General features: G+C 37.4%; 1 protein-coding gene across 1 annotated transcript in view; it reads right to left on the bottom strand.

Annotated features, from left to right (window-relative positions):
- The window catches only part of LOC122797014 (synaptonemal complex protein 2-like), a 1,143,152-nt gene that overhangs the window by 745,564 nt on the left and 379,347 nt on the right, over positions 1 to 18,241 (bottom strand). Inside the window, exon 10 of the mRNA XM_044065784.1 lies at positions 5,827 to 5,884. Coding sequence (XP_043921719.1) covers positions 5,827 to 5,884 — 58 coding nt within the window. The remainder of the gene's footprint in view (positions 1 to 5,826; positions 5,885 to 18,241) is intronic.

Here is an 18,241-nt window from a genome sequence, read left to right as displayed (position 1 = left end):
AAGCACATATACTCAGTATGTAGACAACTATGGGGAAATCTCATCTATTTATTGACCTATCCTTCAGTGACTCGGGTTGTAAAGGGTACACTGTACATCACACATATACTCCTCATGCACGGTGTAGAGCAGTGATGGTGAACCTTTTGGGCTTGGTGTGTCATAAATTTGGAAAATGCCTATCTTGACAATGCTGGTGTGTCATTCCCCCACCCCAAACAAAAGTGAAACAATTCTTTACATATTCATTTATTTAAAAAAATACAGTCCAATCATGTGTGCTGCTATGCATTATAAAAGAAAAATCAGTGACTTACAATAGAGAAAATGATATGCGCACTGGGCTTAAAATAGTACACCAAAAATTACCCTACTTTTAATAATAATTTTGAATTGAACTGAAAAAATATGGAACACATTGCATTTGATTTGATTAACATAAATTAATGACTTTTATTGCCAAGTTTTAATAAATAAGTGTAGGATCACATATTTCTTGTATTTTTGTTCAGTTTCTTTGGTAATTCAAAGGTTGGTGAATGCTGCTGTGTCAGGCAAAATGGTGTGGAGTGTTACCTTTGACACGCGTGTCATAGGTTCTCTATCACTGGTGTAGAGCATAAAGGTGAAGTCCAGATGTACCATCCTCAGAACTTAAAAGCCTCAGTAGAAATGACGGGTCTATATCAGTACATCGAAGTATTAAAACTTCGAATGTTCTGATATTGAACACTATTCAGCGAACGCTAAGAATAGCGAAGCTGCAGAACAGCAAATTCTTTCCTTGGGAAAGAATTCAGTTGGCTGTTTCTGTGCCTTGGTTATTCTTGGCGCTGTGGTGGAAAGTTACGGGTTGGGTTCAGGTAAGTGTGCGATAGTTTGTACATTAGGGTTAGGGGCGGGTTAAGTGAGCTATGGTTAGGGTGCGGGTTAGGCGTGTGTGCGATAGTGACAGACGTTAGGGTTAGGGGCGGTTTAAGTGAGTTAGGGTTAGGTGAGTGTGCGATAGTGATGGACGTTAGGGTTTGGGTTAAGGTAAGTGGGTAGATAGTAGTGTATGTTTAGTTTAGTGTAGTGTTAGATGTAGGAATTTAAGTGTATGTGTGTGGTTGCTGTTTGTATGATGCTCTTGTGGTGTGTGTATGTGTTTCAGAGCTGTTCTGAATGTTCGATATTTTCATGTTTAGATGTTTTGGGGCAGATGAAATAGTGTTCGCTATTTTCATTTTTTGATAACGTGATATAAACTCGAAATGACAGTCTAAGTTAAAGGTACGCAAGAAGCACATCCTGAAGGAGAAAAAGACCTGGGGGGGGGGATACTGCAACAGTGAATAGAAGGATGTTATAGTAAGATTTTACACAACTGTATTATGTCCTTCTATATCACTATTGCAGTATTCTTTACAATAGGTACAGTGTAAAAGCTCAAGAAGATGATTGGGAGGAGGAAGGGCCAGCAAAGCCCTCCAGGAAGCCAAGGAGAACGGCCCTGGCAGAAACCAGCTCTGGCTCTAAAAATCACGTGTCTCCTGACAGCACTCAATAATGATGGTCCGGACATCTTCTCTAACTAAAACTTGAGGAAAACCCCCATGCGCTTTAGTAACCAGCCATGGTTCCCCCTGTACATCCTAAATGGATGTCTGCAAAACCTCAATGGACATGTGTGGAGTCATATCCATGCCAGCCTCAGAAGCAGTCACAGCAGAGGAATCTGAGAAAGAAACCTGATGCTCCTCTGGGCTTTTACCAGCCTCAAGACAGACATCCAGTGAAAGTGGTACAGCCAAAGAATCAGAACTAACCTTCTTGGCCTTTTTCTGCGTAGATGGTTGGCCCTCAGACCAGAAAGATCCTTCCATGGTATACTTAACCAACAATTTAAGTCATTGTCTCAAGATAAATCGCTAGGGAAGAAAGCAGACTCCTCAACATCTTGGGGACAAAGGACTGACAAATCTTGCAAGACATATGATCGTGTGAAGCACCTAAACAGAATAAACACTGCTTGTGATGATCCTTATGGGAATCTGTCTCCCACACTGGCATTCCCCTTTCTGGATAACATAAAACCCAACAACCAGACTACAAGGCAAATGTAAGACATATAAAATCAAAAACCCCAACGGGGCAGTTACCTGAAAGTGGTAGAACCAGCAAAAGAATGCGTGTTCAGACTGATGATCAAAAATGGCATTTGGACTGGCAGCAAATAAGTGCTGAGGATGGTATGTCCAAAAGTCACCTTTACACCCTACAGCATGAGCTGGGAGCATACATGTGACATACAGAGTACGCTTTACAACCAAAAGGCTTTCTTGTACTGGCAGGGAATCCCTATTGTAAAGAATGCTGCAACAGTGATATGGAAGGACATCACAAGGTACAGGATTTGATTTTCACCTTTGAGGGGAAATTTTCTACCCTTAAAATGGTCCACAAGAACAACCTAGTCCAATCCTTACTTATAAACCTATGGATAATCTAAATGTATTCTTTGTGTATATGCAAGGTATAAACACCCTGGAAGCAGGACTGAAAGGCTTAATCAGGCAACTTGGTATGAGCAAGGTCCATCTCTTTATGCATAGTGCCCTCTCTAATTTCAGTTGTGTTACTTTAAGTAATTTGCAGCCAAATCCTTGAGAAGCAGGTAGAAAGTGGGTTGAAGCTATACTCAATAGCTAACAATTTTGAGGCTTGTGAACACCCCCTATACATGCATCACCACCAAACAATGTCCTAATCCCTTTGTCTTGAACATTTTTTTCATATCTGTGTAGCCTAAACATTTCATGCATGGCAGATGCTGGAATATTAACAAGAACAACAAAAATCAGGATCAAGCCAAATGGCAAACTTTTCATTGCATTAATATAACCCAGTATGAGTAGATTATGTTTCTCATGAAACGATTCTATTGAATTTGGTTCCAGCTGGTATTTCCCTACTTCCTTAAATATAACCAGAATGGTATCACAAAAGTCACCCTCCAAACCTTTATTGTATTAATTTAACGTTGCCTTGGTATGACTAAAGCACAAGTAAAACAAGTGAACTCTTCCTGAAAAGATCCCTTTTAGGACATGGTACTAGTTTTACTTATGCTTCCTTTATCAACAGCAGAATAGCAAAACAATACTCATTGCCTTCGAAAAACTATCACTCCCATTATCTGCACATCATTTAACTTCATAGCACTCCACCAAGGAGTGCTGTGTTTCCCTCTTTTTTTTCTTTGAAGCATTTACAAAACTAAACAACCAGATAGGGACATACCCAATGTATTTTGTCTTTACAACTGTACTCAAAAGATGTCCCTGCTGTACTGGAATATGGGAAAACTAAATTTCTTGCATATGGTAAATATCACAGAAAATCAGGTCCAAGATGATAACATCAAGAACTCTGCAGAGAGTTTAAGTTGTTTGCGAGGCTATCCCTGTTTATCAGGTATAAAGGAATAAACTTGAATAGAAGAAATAAAAATGGAAACATGTTTACTCCAGAGTGCATTAAGCCCACTGTGCACAGAAATCAATAAAAAGTACATTCATCATATAATGCACCAAAACAGGGTGTTATTTTCCATTATCTTTTCTATCTCTGACTTATATATATATATATATTTTGTGCCATACCTTGTACTCTTCCTTCCTTCTATTTCTGTAGGAAGTACCTGATCGGACTGGTCTCTTTGATAGAGAAAAGAAACTGTGTACATATTGCTACTGGCTCTTAAGGCACCATGGGAAGGCCTGCCTGATGTAGTGCACACTGTCACAGTGGCAGATCTACTGCCATGGTACAGAGGTCTGCCTCATCTTTCTAACAGTTGAAGCATGCGGTATGCAGTGCAGAGCACCATATGCATGATCTATTACGCCAAATACCCCTAACCATGGCACTGTCATTTAAACACACACACCCATGTCGCATCTAAAGAAATGTCATTCTTCTGCCTTTTTTAAACAAGAAACCTTTTTATTAAGTTATCACATATGACATAGGCAATTATACATTCATATAAATGAAAACAAACCATATTGACAATTTTAGTTACAAACATACATCATTTAGAATCTATCCAGTCATTGTCAGTCAAACATTACACAGCTCATTCAAATCCTTCCTTTTTTTAAATATCATTCCTCCTCTGCACGTATTGTTCCCACAATTACCATTTTTTTCTATGTAATTTTCTCCTACCAATCTCTAAATATCCCGAGTCTAGTTGTTTTATATTTGTTAAAATAATTACTACTTCTAGTACAGTTGGTTTAGGCTTTAATTTCCATTTTCTAGTAATTGTTTTTTGGTAGCTACCATAATTAGACTTAACAAGGCCTTACTATGTCTAGGTAATTCCGACTATCATAGCTCATAAGAATATTTTCATTAGTCACACCAATTTGCTCACCTAGCATCTCTGACAGAGTAGTCTGCAGAGAAGCTTTAGTGTGTGACAACTCATTACACTCCCAGAATACATCTTCCCAATTACCTCTCTTCCCCATTACACCTCCAACATTTGCTGTCTACCTGAGGAAAAGTTCTTTGGAGTCTACTTTGGGTATAAAAATACTTATATTAACACTTGCAAGCAAAGTTCCTAAACCCTCTAGACTTTGTTGCATATTTGTGAGACATACATATATCCCCCATTTTTTACTTGTGAATTGCTTATCCAGTCTCTCTTCCCAATCCTTTGTAACCTCCTCCAATTGATTCTTATAGTTATGCAATATCTTGTATGCTCTACTAATTTTTCTTTTTTAACAGCAGCTTCTGCCCTACATTCTACTAAAAAGTCTACCAGTGCTGGTCTTTTGCTCAGTATCCCTCTATTTCTTTCTCTCTGCATATACTATATCAGTCCTTGACAGGGAAGGCAATCTCTAATCTGCAGTCCAAATAAATTCTTAGCGTCTTCCCATTCTATCATCTTTACCTATCTAGTCATTTGCTCCCAATATCTTGGTTCCTTGGCTACTTTTCGCCAATACATTCCAGCCGCCTCTTGTCTATTTTCTGCACCCCTAATTGTTGCCATCCCTGTCAGCAGAATCTCCTTTCTCCATTCCCATGTTGACTTAGTGCATAGAATACTTTCTGCTACTTTATGGTTATTGCTATTCTCCTTGAGGATCTGCAACCAAAATCACAGTCTTTCCTTGTTTGATTCTCTCCCCTATTTAATCATAATCCATTTTCACTTTGAGTTATGGTTTTCTGCTTGTGCTATGTATAGGAGCCTTAACTGTGTAGCTCTGAAATACCCCTTCAAATCGGGTAACCCCAAACCTCCTTGATGCCATTCTTATTTCTGTGTAAATTCTGAGCTTGATGGCTGGTTGATGCTGAAGTAACAGTATGCAACTTAGCTGCATTGTGAGAAAAACATAACCCTGAACCTAATTATTTCATCTCAGATTTCCCTTTATTACTTACAAGTAACCATTTACCATGACAGGGCTAGCTACCCAGTGATGTGAACATTCAATGGTCACTATTGATGTGACACACAGACTCCGTCTGCAAAAATAGGAAATAGGAGTCGTGGATGGATTTACAAGTAGTCATTTCTCATAAGAATAATATTAGGCAAGCAATCACAAGTATTATGGAGGCTTAGCCATATACTCCATTAAGTAAACTCATAAATATTAAGTGTTAATACATTGCTATAATCACATGTGTGGACAAACAAGTGAGCTTAAATGGTTAGCAGTTATCTTTTAATGGCTGTACACATGTAACAGGAGGGAAGGTAAGCTTTCCCTGTAACTCAATTCTGAGGGAGAAAAAAAAAATCAAACTTACAGATTCTGAATGTTCAGGTGATGTGGCACTATCAAGCTCAAATTCATCCCTTTTCCTCCTGCAGGAAAAAAAAAACAGCATTTTAATGTGAATATAATTTCTCTTGGTTCAGTGCGTCTCATTTACATCCCATTCAATGAGGAGAGGAATATTAAGTAAGGCACACTTCCAAAAGATGGTTTGGCATGACTGTGGTGACATGCTTGGCATAGTTTCTTTCTATGTTTAGCAAAAATACATTAGTGAAAGTAAATAAAACTGATATTAAACATATTAGTATTTTTCTGTTGCTTTACATTGCTAGGTATGACAAAATACAAGGGTCCTACGCTGAATCTATACCTCTCAAGATAGATCACTACCATATGACCTTACAAAACGTTCATGTTCTTGGTTCATAACTCACGCAGAGAGGTCAGGCACTCAATGTAAATGAAGTCAACAGCAAAGTAAGTCAATGAAAGAAAACCAAAAAATGCTGGACTTAACTCTAGATAAAATTTATTTAAACAAAGTGATTAAAATAAGCAAAGTTTCAGGAAAACTCCCTTCATCAGTACAAATCAAACAAACTCAATAATTATATTTGTACTCAGCTATTTCCACTCTAACATTTATATCACCCCCTCTCTAAATTTAAAAGCATTTTGTATACCCTTTTCAATGGGATGTCTAACTTTCGAATTAGTTATCCCCCTTCTGTCCAACAAGTTCTCAGTTATTCTTTTTTCTTTTAATTTTCTAGTGCATTTGCCCACATAAAAGCTAGGACAGACAAAAGTAGTTAAATAAACTGTATTGCCAGTATTAAAAGTAGCATAACAGCTAAAGTTATATTTTTCTCACTGTTAGGATATATAAACTGAGTGCAATTAATAAAATTTACAAAAATAATTTAAACAAGGTAACATTCCTGTTCTTTTAAGAATATATACATTCTTTAACAATTTCATTATGGCATAATTGTTGATTCAAATTTTGACAGTTTCTAAAAGTAAAATTAGGTTTATTTACTAATTTAATTCTGGATGGGCAATCAAAATCCCACAGTTATTTTTTTATCACATTTGTCACTCCATTACTTCTATTATATCAAGTGACAAATCTCGAGGAATTATCTCCTCTAACTTCATCTCTGGTTGTCCAATATCCATTACTCATAAAATACGGCCCAACTTTCCCTTGTCTATCACTAATGACCTGTTGAGAGACACTATTTAAACTATCCCTTACTGTCTTTTAAGTCTTGCGTCATATCCGTCATTTGTTTATGACATAAATCTATGTCAATGCGTAACCTGCTAACTCTAAGGAACTGACTCTTAACAATACCTTTAAAAATATGTTGCAGGTGCATACTGCCTCTATGCAGATATCTATTAGCTTGAACATCTTTCCTATAGATACTAGTTGACATCTTATTCTCTTGTTCCACTAATTTAATATGCAAAAATTTTATATACTCTTTAGAGTAAGTTTAAATTTAAGAAAATCTGTAGTAGTTTCCACATGACTAACAAAATCAATTAAAACAAGATCATCCCCTTTCCATAATAAAAAGATATCATCGATGAAACGTTTATAAAATAGAATATTAATAGCATATGTTCCTTGTGGATATGTTCTTCATGTCAGTGATTTAATGCTATACTTGCATAGGTATTAGCAACAGACGTACCCACTGCTACCCTTGACACTTAATTGAATCACTGTTTTTCAAACAAGCATTACTAGTTAGAACAATATCTAGCAAATGACACATGGTCTCAACACCTTTACTAACAAAATTACTATTAATAATAAATAAAAACTCCCCCTCTGCTTATATGCCATAAGAATTAGGTATAACTATGAGTGGGGAGTTAATATCCAAAGTAACAAATAAATCATCAATTTCATTAGTTTCATACCGATTATATAACTTTTCCAAAAAAAAAAATAATCACCAGTGTCTTTGAACAAAACTTTGCACTGTAGTCAAAAAAGGACCAAGAACAACCTCCAAATGTAAATAGGCTCAGTAATCCAACCTTTACCTGAAACTATATGGTCTCATAAGGGGACAACATACATCTTTGTGGATCTTTGGCAAACCATAATGAACAGGTATAACAGGATGTGAAACATATAAAAAGTTATAAGCATCAAGCAGGATTTCATTCTGTAGTTGTAGATCATAAAGATAACTATTTACTCTAAATTATTCATAGTATTCCTATTTTCTTAAAAACTTGCTCATCCTTCAGAAATTCATTCATATAGCTTAGATAATCCATTTTATCTAAAATTACTATTGCACCCCCTTTACCAGCTTGCTTAATAATATTTTAGTCATTTGTAACTTCAACAAAGAATCATATTCATCCTTCATTAGATTATAATGTTAAACATCATCTCGTTTTTCATACAGTTCACATATTTGTTTTTCACATATATATTATAAAATGCTGTAACTGGAATATTTATAGGGATAACTGTACTAGATCTTTTATGTACCTGACTCATATTAGTGTTATCCTTAAACATCAGTTTCGATCTCATATTTCTTGCAAACAATTTCAAATCTGTTATGTCCACTACTGAGTCACTAACAGAGGGTTTAAACTGAAAGCCCTTATTCAAAAGTGCATAACCTGCCTGAGTTAGAGTCATTTTAGAAAGATGAATAACCACATTTTCACAATTCACCTTTCGGTAGAGCGGCTGCAAGTCCCTGAACCACTGTATCCTGTTTTGTCTCCTCTTCCACTTGTAACCAAACAGGAACACTGATAAAACCAGCAAAACCAGATCCAACAAACGAGGCTAGGAACACCAGCTAAACAACCAAATTTATTACACTCAAAGTAAGCGCTTTCGTCTGGTAACCGTGACCAGACTTCATCAGACAATTTCAATAAATTAAAACCCTTGTATTTATATACAAATAATTTAAGGCAATAAACTAATCAACCAATGAAATTCAATATTAGTACAGCATAATAGGATAATGCAATCAAATGTCAGCAGCAACCATACCCCTGAACAATTCATTCCAAAGTTGCAAATGAAAAGTAAGAAGTTAAAACAATTGATCTAAATAATCTAAATAAAAGCACAAGTAAATAGGACTGATGAAAAATACATATGAATGATAGTTCCTCTTCCTCTTGCTATTTCTCTCAACAGCTCCCACTTCTTCACTTTGACTCTCTTGGAGAGATTCAATTTCAACACTGTTTGTTGCCACTGAAACTCCTCCCCATTGACTGGAATGATTTATTGGAAGACACACTCCATTCTGTTGATGCCATACTCAAGTGGGCACTGCAGCCATTTGTACTGCAGAAACAATATCAATATTCTGTTGAACATATTCAGTGGTTCTCCCCAACGATTGGACATGCTAATATCATCTAGTTGATACATCGACCCTTAACCCTTCTTGATATTATCTTTAATGTTAGTTAGAGGTCAATTGTCAATGAACAGGAAAATGTTAACTTGTTACAATGTTTCAAGGCCAAGTTAGTAAAAAGCAATTTAACTAAGAGATTCTTTACAAAATTCACAGTATAGTCAGCAGATAGTGCCTTTGTTTATTAAGGACAAGTGATAAAGGCATAACTTTGCAAAAAATGTTTTTAAATTGTTTTCTTGTTTTTGACATACTATTTATGTCAAGAAATATGATGTGTATATCTTTTAATTTTAATTAACCTTAATTAGTACTCAGGACTGATTGGTTGCCTCTTTTAGGAAGTTTTGTACATGAATGAAATCAAGTTATTGCTTAAATAACTCTGAAGAAGCCCGTGGTTTATAAGGCGAAAGCACAAAGTTTTTACGTTTTTACTGGAAAGTTTATAATAAACTGCTCTTGCTTTTATTTCTTGTTGCAGACTTTTGCTGTTTTTTGTTATCTCTAATGTTAGTTAGAGGTCGATTGCCAATGAACAGCAAAATATTAACTTGTTACAAAGTTTCAAGACCAAGTTAGTAAAAAGCAATTTAACTGTAAGAGATTATTTACAAGATACACAGTAGAGTTAGCATCAGATAGTTGGGGGCCAGATGACAGTCGACAGTTTGGAATGGGTTATGATGGAATTATGGCAGGAGGGAATGTTTTAAATTATAGGGGTGGGGGAGGGTTGTTTAATGGTTGCTGGTGCTTACCTTACAAAACACAAGGGGGTTGGGTTTGATTCATGGGGGGGTTGTTTAGGCTTAAAATGGTCCCCGAGGACAGTTAGCCTAGTACTAATCTATGAATCTATGAATCTATATATGGTAGGGGAGTTTAAACAGTGATATTTAAGCAGAGCACCTGATGAGTATTTGTAATTAATGGGTGCAGTAGGTTTGTTGGTAGGAGGAGTGGAGATATAGCTGGGTTCTGACCAGATAATTGAGAATTGGGGGGATTGGCTTGTTTAAAATAAATGTATGGATAGTGGAGTTGGGGAGGAATTTGAAGGTAGGGTAGGGGAGCGGAGTGATGTGGAGCGCAGCAAAGGTGAATGGAGCTTGTTTGAACCATGATTTGTACTGGTGGACAGGAACAAAATTCTATTCTGCGATGCTCCAGGTCAGTGTCTTATGACAACAAGAACGGTCTGTTCCCGGACTGAAACTGAATGTTAGAGAAAGCAAAAAGACTTGCTGCTTGCATTAAACAAGTTAATGACAGAGAAAGAGGAAAAAATATCCACTATTTACAGCTTTGGGAGGAGGGGAACCTGAAACTATTGCGACCAAGTAGTGTGCAAGCCACTGAAATACAAAGCCCTTTAGAACAAATCAATGCTGGCACTTTTAGTCTGTTTGAAATCTTATTTTTCCCTTTTTGTTGTTTCCTTAGTTGAACCTATAAAGCAGGTAAATAAAAATTAAGAAAAAAATAATATAGCACAGATCCCAGCTAGTAGCCCTCAAAAACAGATGTGCTTTGGCCTGACATGCCCCATAGGCCGCACCTTTTTAACCTTACCAAAACTGGTCTCCAAGAAAAATATGAAGAACTTGTTGGCAAAGATTGTGTTGGGACATGAGGAAAAAGGAAGACCTGAATTCTGTGCAGTCTCCACCCAAATATTTCCTTCTTGATGAGGCCCAAAACTGGATTCTGAAATTCCAGAGGATGATAATATTGGGTCTACATGTACCCTAGAAACCCAATCCGGTATTAGAGTGCCAAACATGGGTTTTGAATATGTATCCTGAATTCCAGACTGGTCAGAAAAGTCTCCTGACTTCCAGGAAAACACCCTACAGATACAAGCAAGATAACTAAATAAAACCATATGAAAATGTCAAGAAGTATGCAAAGGGCTATTTCAGGGGCTAGGCTCTTTGTGAAAAGTCCTAGAGCAGTGGAAAACCCAAAAGGGTAATACAGAGAACTGATGGTGTGATCCAGACACAAAGTCTGAGAAAGAAAAGATCTATAACTTGTTTCCAGGCACATTTTTTCTCAGGAATTAGAAAAAAATCTAAAATAAGCACCTTTGCCCCTGGGTCCTAAAGGCACTGGATCTATTATTCATAGGGTTATAGCATGCTATTGCCATGGAAGAGACTAAGGTCCTGTGTCTGGGACTGAGTTAGGGATATAATTGCAAGAGGGCGGGGGGACAATGCAGGTATAGTCATTGAAAATGTGTAGATTGTCCCCTTTTCTGACTAGATGCCTGTGTTAATGTTTATCACTGCCTGCCATCTTCTTCTCTGTGCCCTGTTTGCCAGAAGCACACAGAGACTGTTTAGACAGTTTTCTGGAGAGAGTAGAGGATCTATTTGATTTAAAATGGGTAAACCTGAAAAAGTTAATTAAATGTCTGAACTAATTTTTCTTCTTTCATCATATTGCTTCAGTAACACAGTACATCCCCCTCAAGCTATTAGCAAAAGAACAAAGGCAAAAATAATTTGGAGGGGGTGCAAAGGCCTGAAAATAGGAGCAGATTTTAAAAATTGCTCTTATAAACTTAAAACGTTGCTATGCAGGAGCATGATCTTCTGAAGAAAATGAGGTCTGAAGCTCAAATATCTGTCTTTAGTGACTTCATTCCTCAATGATTTTCCAGAAAAACAAATTTTTATAAGGAACAGACCATAAATATGAAACAAAAATCAGGACATTCGGTGAAAATCTGGACAGTTGATGGGAATGTCTGAGTAGCAAAAGGTCCAAACACAGCTTCTTTAGGTTCATAGGATGTTACTAGGTTACTGACCCAAGAGTCTTTACAAGTTTAGCTATTAAATCCCAATATAATAATAGATGAGAGATATCATATATGCCTAAGGTTTTTCTAATAAGGACTACCCATGTCCAGGAGAGACGCCAGGACAATCCCCAGCAGAAATTTATAGTTTCCCATCCAGTCATCCAGGCTGCACTTAAACATGGTCATGGAGGTGCTCTGCTTGATATGGATTTGAAGTTTATTCCAGAAGAGTGGCAACCTCTGAGAGATGTATCCATCTCTCCAGCTGGTCCTGTTTATGTCACAGGCTAGATTAAGGTCCCTGAAATGGATGAATCTAGTCCCACTTGACATGCAGATGTGCAGCATTTCCATTAGATTTGTGTCAGAGATGTTGTTTTTACCTTATAGACACAAAGTACAGGATTTGATTCTAACCTTGGGTTATTGGCTAGATTTAAAATTGCCCTTCATGGCAGCTAGCCTAGTATTTACATATGAACCTGTGTAAGCCCCTTTTGAAGTCCTCTTATATCAGTAGGGGATTCAACGATAGCACCTAATTTGCAGTCATCTGCAAACTTGGTTAGCCACAGCCCCTGTTTTGGCCTGGACTTTTGAGAAGTATACAAGACAGTGCCCAGCACTGACCCTTGTGGGACCCCCCCACTGTTGACAGGTCTGTTGGAAGAGGTAAAGTCTCCCCCTTTGAGTGTTGTCAATCTGTGAGAGCCAGTTTGCAACACACCTGACAACATGGGGGTGATATACAACTAGGTTAGTTTTTCAATGATGCCAGAATGTGGGCTACAGTTGAACACCTTGGCCAAGTCCAGATAGGCTGTGTGAACAGCTTTCTCTATGGCTCTGGTCACATTCTTGAAGTAGTCCACCAGGTTTATCAGGCATGACCTTCCCTTAACAAAATGAAGTGGGACAGATCTAGGGTTTGGAGTTCACCTATATCCTTATTCATGAGGTCCACAATGCTTTGTGCCATCGCCTTACAGATGAGGCTGGTTAAACTTATGGGTCTATAGTTATCCAGGTTTGTTGCTAAGCCTCCCTTGTGGAGGAGGATAACAGTCACTGTTTTTCCATTCAATGGGGACAAAGCCAGTACTCAGGCTGTGGTTGAAGAGATTGTCTAATGGAGTAGCTAGCTCTTGTTTTAGAATATTAAGAACACAGTCTGGAATGCCACCTGGTCCCATGGAGTCCGCAGTCTTAGCCTTATAGAGAGCATTGATGACTTGCTCTTTGGAGATGCAGGGAGGAGGAGATAATGAAGACATGGTTTGTGGTATGCTTGGGGGGATGGAGGGTGAGATTTTCACCAAACTTGTATGTTAGTAGGTTTGCAATTTCCACGGGGTCAGTATGCGTGTGATGCCATCCACAATTAGTTCAGCACACATCTGTCCTATTTTTAGGTTACAGACGTAGCTGAAGAAAGCCTTATGGTTATTCTTGGCTATGGTTGCTAAATTTTTCTCAGGATTCAGGATTATTGCAGGGCAACATTAATGACATCCTCCAAGGCTGGCAAAAAAATGCAAAACAGAAATAAGATGTGGGGCCTCCTCTTGTAACAACTCAGTATCTCCTCACTTCTGTGGAGACCTCCATTTGTTTCCACAAAACACATCATTCATCTTGGATTTAAACTCAAAAAATGAAAATTCCACCAAGGGGGAGGGATGGGGTATATGTGCTTTCTCCTGAATCAGAGTCCTGGCTTTAGGAATCCACATGAGAGGAAACTGTCTATTAATGCTAGACTCCTCTGCCAAAGTATCTTCAGGATTTTCTGCTTTACAACTGAGCTCACATAAGGATTTTCGAATTCCATAACCATATGTTTGCAATGCACTCCTGGCTAAGTTAAGAATATCATCTTTATGTACCATAAGTGTATCTTTAGATGAACAATGTCTAACCTTTGATTTCTTTTTCCTAGGTAAAGTATCCATAGAAGACAATGGAATGTGATTACTCTTTATCCCAATCAAGTCGTCTCTCTATTCAGCTATCCTGACAAGAATCTCAAAGAACTTTTCCCAGACTAAGAAAGGAAGATGCTTTTTGCATGTCTTTATCAGACACTGGAACAACTACAGAGGACATGCCTGACCCACTGAATGAGATGGCAAATGAACAGGAGAAACCTGGAGAGTATAAACTATACACTGAATGCTGACAGAGTTTATAGTCACTTAGAAGAAAACTCAATTATGGCAATAGAACAAAAGGACAATAAAAGAAAGTCATAAGGAACAATGGATCATTTGATGGTACATAAAGTCATAGTGGAGAACTGTAAAAAGGTGAAGAAATTAAGTATGACACGGTTTGACAAAAAAATCATTTGACAGTATCCCACATTCATAGATAAAAGAGTGTTTAAAAATGTATAAGATACACTCTATACTGATCAGTTGCATTACAGTGACCATGAAATGGTGGCAGACCACTCTGCAATTAAGCCATGATAAAGGACAAATTTTTAATCCAGGGAATAAAAAATCAAAGGGGGATATTCCATGGTTACTCCCTGTCACCTCTGCTATTCTGTCTTGCCCTTAAGCAATTAAGGTGCCTATTTAACAAATTAGGCCATGGCTATAATTTGGATCCCAGAAATCAACATGTAAAGACTTATCTTCTCTTTGTTGATGACTTAAAACTGTATAGCTCATCAGATGAGGAACTGAAAGCACAATTGCAAGTAGTCAAAACTTTTTCAGATGACATAAGAATGTCATTTAGTCTTGATAAGTGTTCAAAAGCAACCTTTAAAGCAGGAAAACTGCAGCACCAAGAAAACATCAGTTTGAGACAAGCATGTGATATAAAAGAACTATAAGAGGAAGTGCATAAATATTTTGGAATTGATGGTCATCAATAAAACATGAGCAAATGTGAATAAAACTTAGTAATGAATATTTTAGAAGACAAATTAATTCTGAAAACAGTGTTGACATCTCAGAAGAAAATTCAAGCTATAAACCAATTTGCTCTTCCTGTCCTTACAGTTTTGGAGTGACTGACTGGCGCCCGAATGGTATTGGGCAGATTAGACAGGAAAACAAGAAGGATGCTTCATGCTCATCAAATGATTAAAAAATTACTGTATACCAACATTATATATTCCCCATTCTGAAGGATGTATACGCCTCCTTGAAAGTGATTACATGTATAGATTTGCAATCATGGGACTGCATACATATCTGCCGACCTCACAGGACCCAAATGCAGTGAGTGTTTTGAAACAGGAGGAGAATAAATCTAACATGACTTCCCTGCTTAGTCTAGCAGCAGCACATCAGTGTCAAGCAGGAATGGAAATCAGACTAGAAGTAGATAAAATCAGGCAGCAACTGAATGTGCCAAAAAAGAAAGAATATAAGGTGAAGGGATCAGATGAGAAGGCAAGAAATGGAAAATGCATAAAAATAGTTGCAAGTCTAGAAAGCTTCTAGAAGAACCCTCATGTTGATCAGGACTGAATCCAGAAATGGTTAATTAGAGGCAAATTAAAACCAAAAGATGAAAGGTTAACATTGGCAGCCCAAGATAGTGGGCTATGCGCACATTGATTTACAAAGTCCATCGAGCATGTGGGAGAAACAGTCAAATGTAGGTTTTATAAAACATAACTGGAAACCGTCACATCTTGATGCTGGTTGTGACATACTAATGGCAGAAGGACTGTATACTGAAAGGCATAATAATGTGTCAAGACTTGCACTGGGGATTGTGCAAACATTATGGTACTAAAGTAGCTAAACAACACTGGAAACATGAGCCACAAAGCATCATAGAAAATGAAGTCTACATCATATGGGATCACACATTACCAACAGTTCAAAAGGTAGATGCGAGAAAACCAAATATAGTGGTCCACGCAAAGAAGACAAAAGTAGCATGAAATCACTACATCCAGTGACTACAGTGCCTTGCATACACAAAGTCTCAAAATGTTAGGATTTGCAGGCAGAGATGAGAGCAATGTGGAAGAAAGCTACCCAAACAGTTCCAATAGTAGTACGAGTAATGGTTCTTATAAAAAAGAATCTCCAATCATATTTAGATACATTACCAATACATGCAACTCCATACAAATTGCAGAAGTCATTACTGGGCACATTATGGGTGCTGCGAAGAGCACTTCTGGCTGATATCAAAGACTGAAACAATACTAATTTCATGAACTTTAATCGTACTTTGACTTAGGAATGGGGTTCATTCCTGTCATGGTATTAGAAACCCAAAAGACTTGGAGAAAGTCAGACATGTCTGACCTACTGATTGAAATGGCAGAAGAGGAGGAACTTGGACAGGCCAACTGATGATATGAGCAATGATGAATGGGCAATACAGGATCCTTACCAGAGGTTGAGACACTGAATGAGGCCATGGTAACTGCAGGGGCTCACGTTCAAGTTTTTTTATATTAACACAGTGGAAGAAGAACCAGCAGGACCAAAGTGAGTATCCATTATGTGACTGAGGAAAAAGCCAAACTTCTAATAAGCAGTTGGTCAGAAGGTAAGTTGTCACAAAGTGTAAACATACAAACATGCACTTCCAAACAGCTCCAAAACCAAGGCACATATATAAGCAGAACACAAAATGCCTGACTGAACAGTAGTTACTTTCCCTGTACTGTTGCGATTGAAAACAGACACTCGGCTAAGTTAAAGTACACAAGCACTACAAATGATGTCCATAGTTTGATCACTCCCCTTAAGTAAAACACAAACACCAACATCTAAAAGTTGCAAGAGAGTATACATTTAATACAAAAAAGAAATCCCTTCAAGAAAAAAAGTAATGTCTAGTAAGACAGCCCCTGACAGGAAACTACTACTACTTGAATAAATATTGGGTTTCTTAAAGAAAAAAACTTTTAGTCAAAAATTAGAAAGTAATATGCTCAAATCTAAAAAGCAATGAATTGTGTGTGGGGAAGTGTTCCCCAAAGGGGAGCTATCTACCAGAAATGAAGTTGTATGTGGCGTACTGCTCCTGACAAACTCTTTAGTTGCTTCCTGTGAAGCAGCAAGAATGTACTGAAGTCACTTCTTTCTGGCTGCCAGTCAGCAGCCAGAGCAAAGTAGTGGGAGGAAGACAAAGCTTTTAAAACAGGCCATTTGTTGCTAACCAGGCAGGAGACTACCCATAAAGCCAAAGATTTCAGCAGTAAAGATGAACATCTGATTCACCCATGAGAGTAACTCCATTTACAACCCCCAGAATTAGAATTTCAAATGATAGAGGGTGTTAGGTCCAAAATGATTTCAGGAACTGTGAAGACTGCCAGCCTAGCCAGATAGAATTTTGTAGATAATTCTGTCATTTGTAAATATTAATATAAGCCCCAAGCTTGTTCTCTTAAATGGAAGAAAATGGTGTTAAATGTCAAACTGCAAAAATGTAACAACCGTGCACTCTGCTGTAGAAAAGCTGATAAGTCAAGCATTGTGTAATTGTTTGATCACGAAACCTGGAGCTGAGAAGTCTGGATGAAGGAATTCTTGCTTTTGTTTTGAGACTAGAGTTAATTGCTAGAATTTGCATGTATAATGCCTTATTGCTGTAGCTTCCTGACCAGGTGCAAGATCAAAGCAATGTAAATGCAGAGTTCCTGTTAGCCTGGGAACCAGGGAGAAATGATGTAATCTGAAATGAATCAGTGGTACTGTGTTATCAATTTAAGGACAGAGAGACTCAAGAGCATTTTGCATTTATCTTGATGCCATCCAACATCACCAGCACTCTGATTTTGCTCTATATGCAAGTTTATTTTAGAACTGTTTTCTCTCTTAGATATATCTAGGAAATAGGAAGATTAGACTAATTGTTTTTCTATATCGATGCCAGAACTATTTTACTGTATTATTGTAAGCATTTTCCTGTGATCTCTAAACTCTTGACTAGCACTAAGTAGTAAGAAGTATTGATGGTGTTTTTATTATTTATTATTAAATCACATTTCCTGTGATCTCTAAACTCTTGACTAGCACTGTATAGTAAGAAGTATTGATGGTGCTTTTATTATTTATTATTAAATATTTTTAAACCTTTCAACTGTGGCTGTTTTATGTCGAGATAATTTAAGCTCTAGAGTACACTGCATATAATTAGTGATACTGTACAAAGCCACTCCAAAGAAGCCTTGACTGTGCAGTTGCATTTAGAGCCTGCATTTCTCTACACAA

This window comes from Protopterus annectens, chromosome 3.part0, assembly GCF_019279795.1.
Source record: "Protopterus annectens isolate FY-2018-M chromosome 3.part0, PAN1.0, whole genome shotgun sequence".
In the NCBI taxonomy this organism is placed as follows: Eukaryota; Metazoa; Chordata; order Ceratodontiformes; family Protopteridae; genus Protopterus; species Protopterus annectens.
Note: the sequence above shows the minus strand (reverse complement) of the source record. Positions and strands in the feature narration are given on the sequence as shown.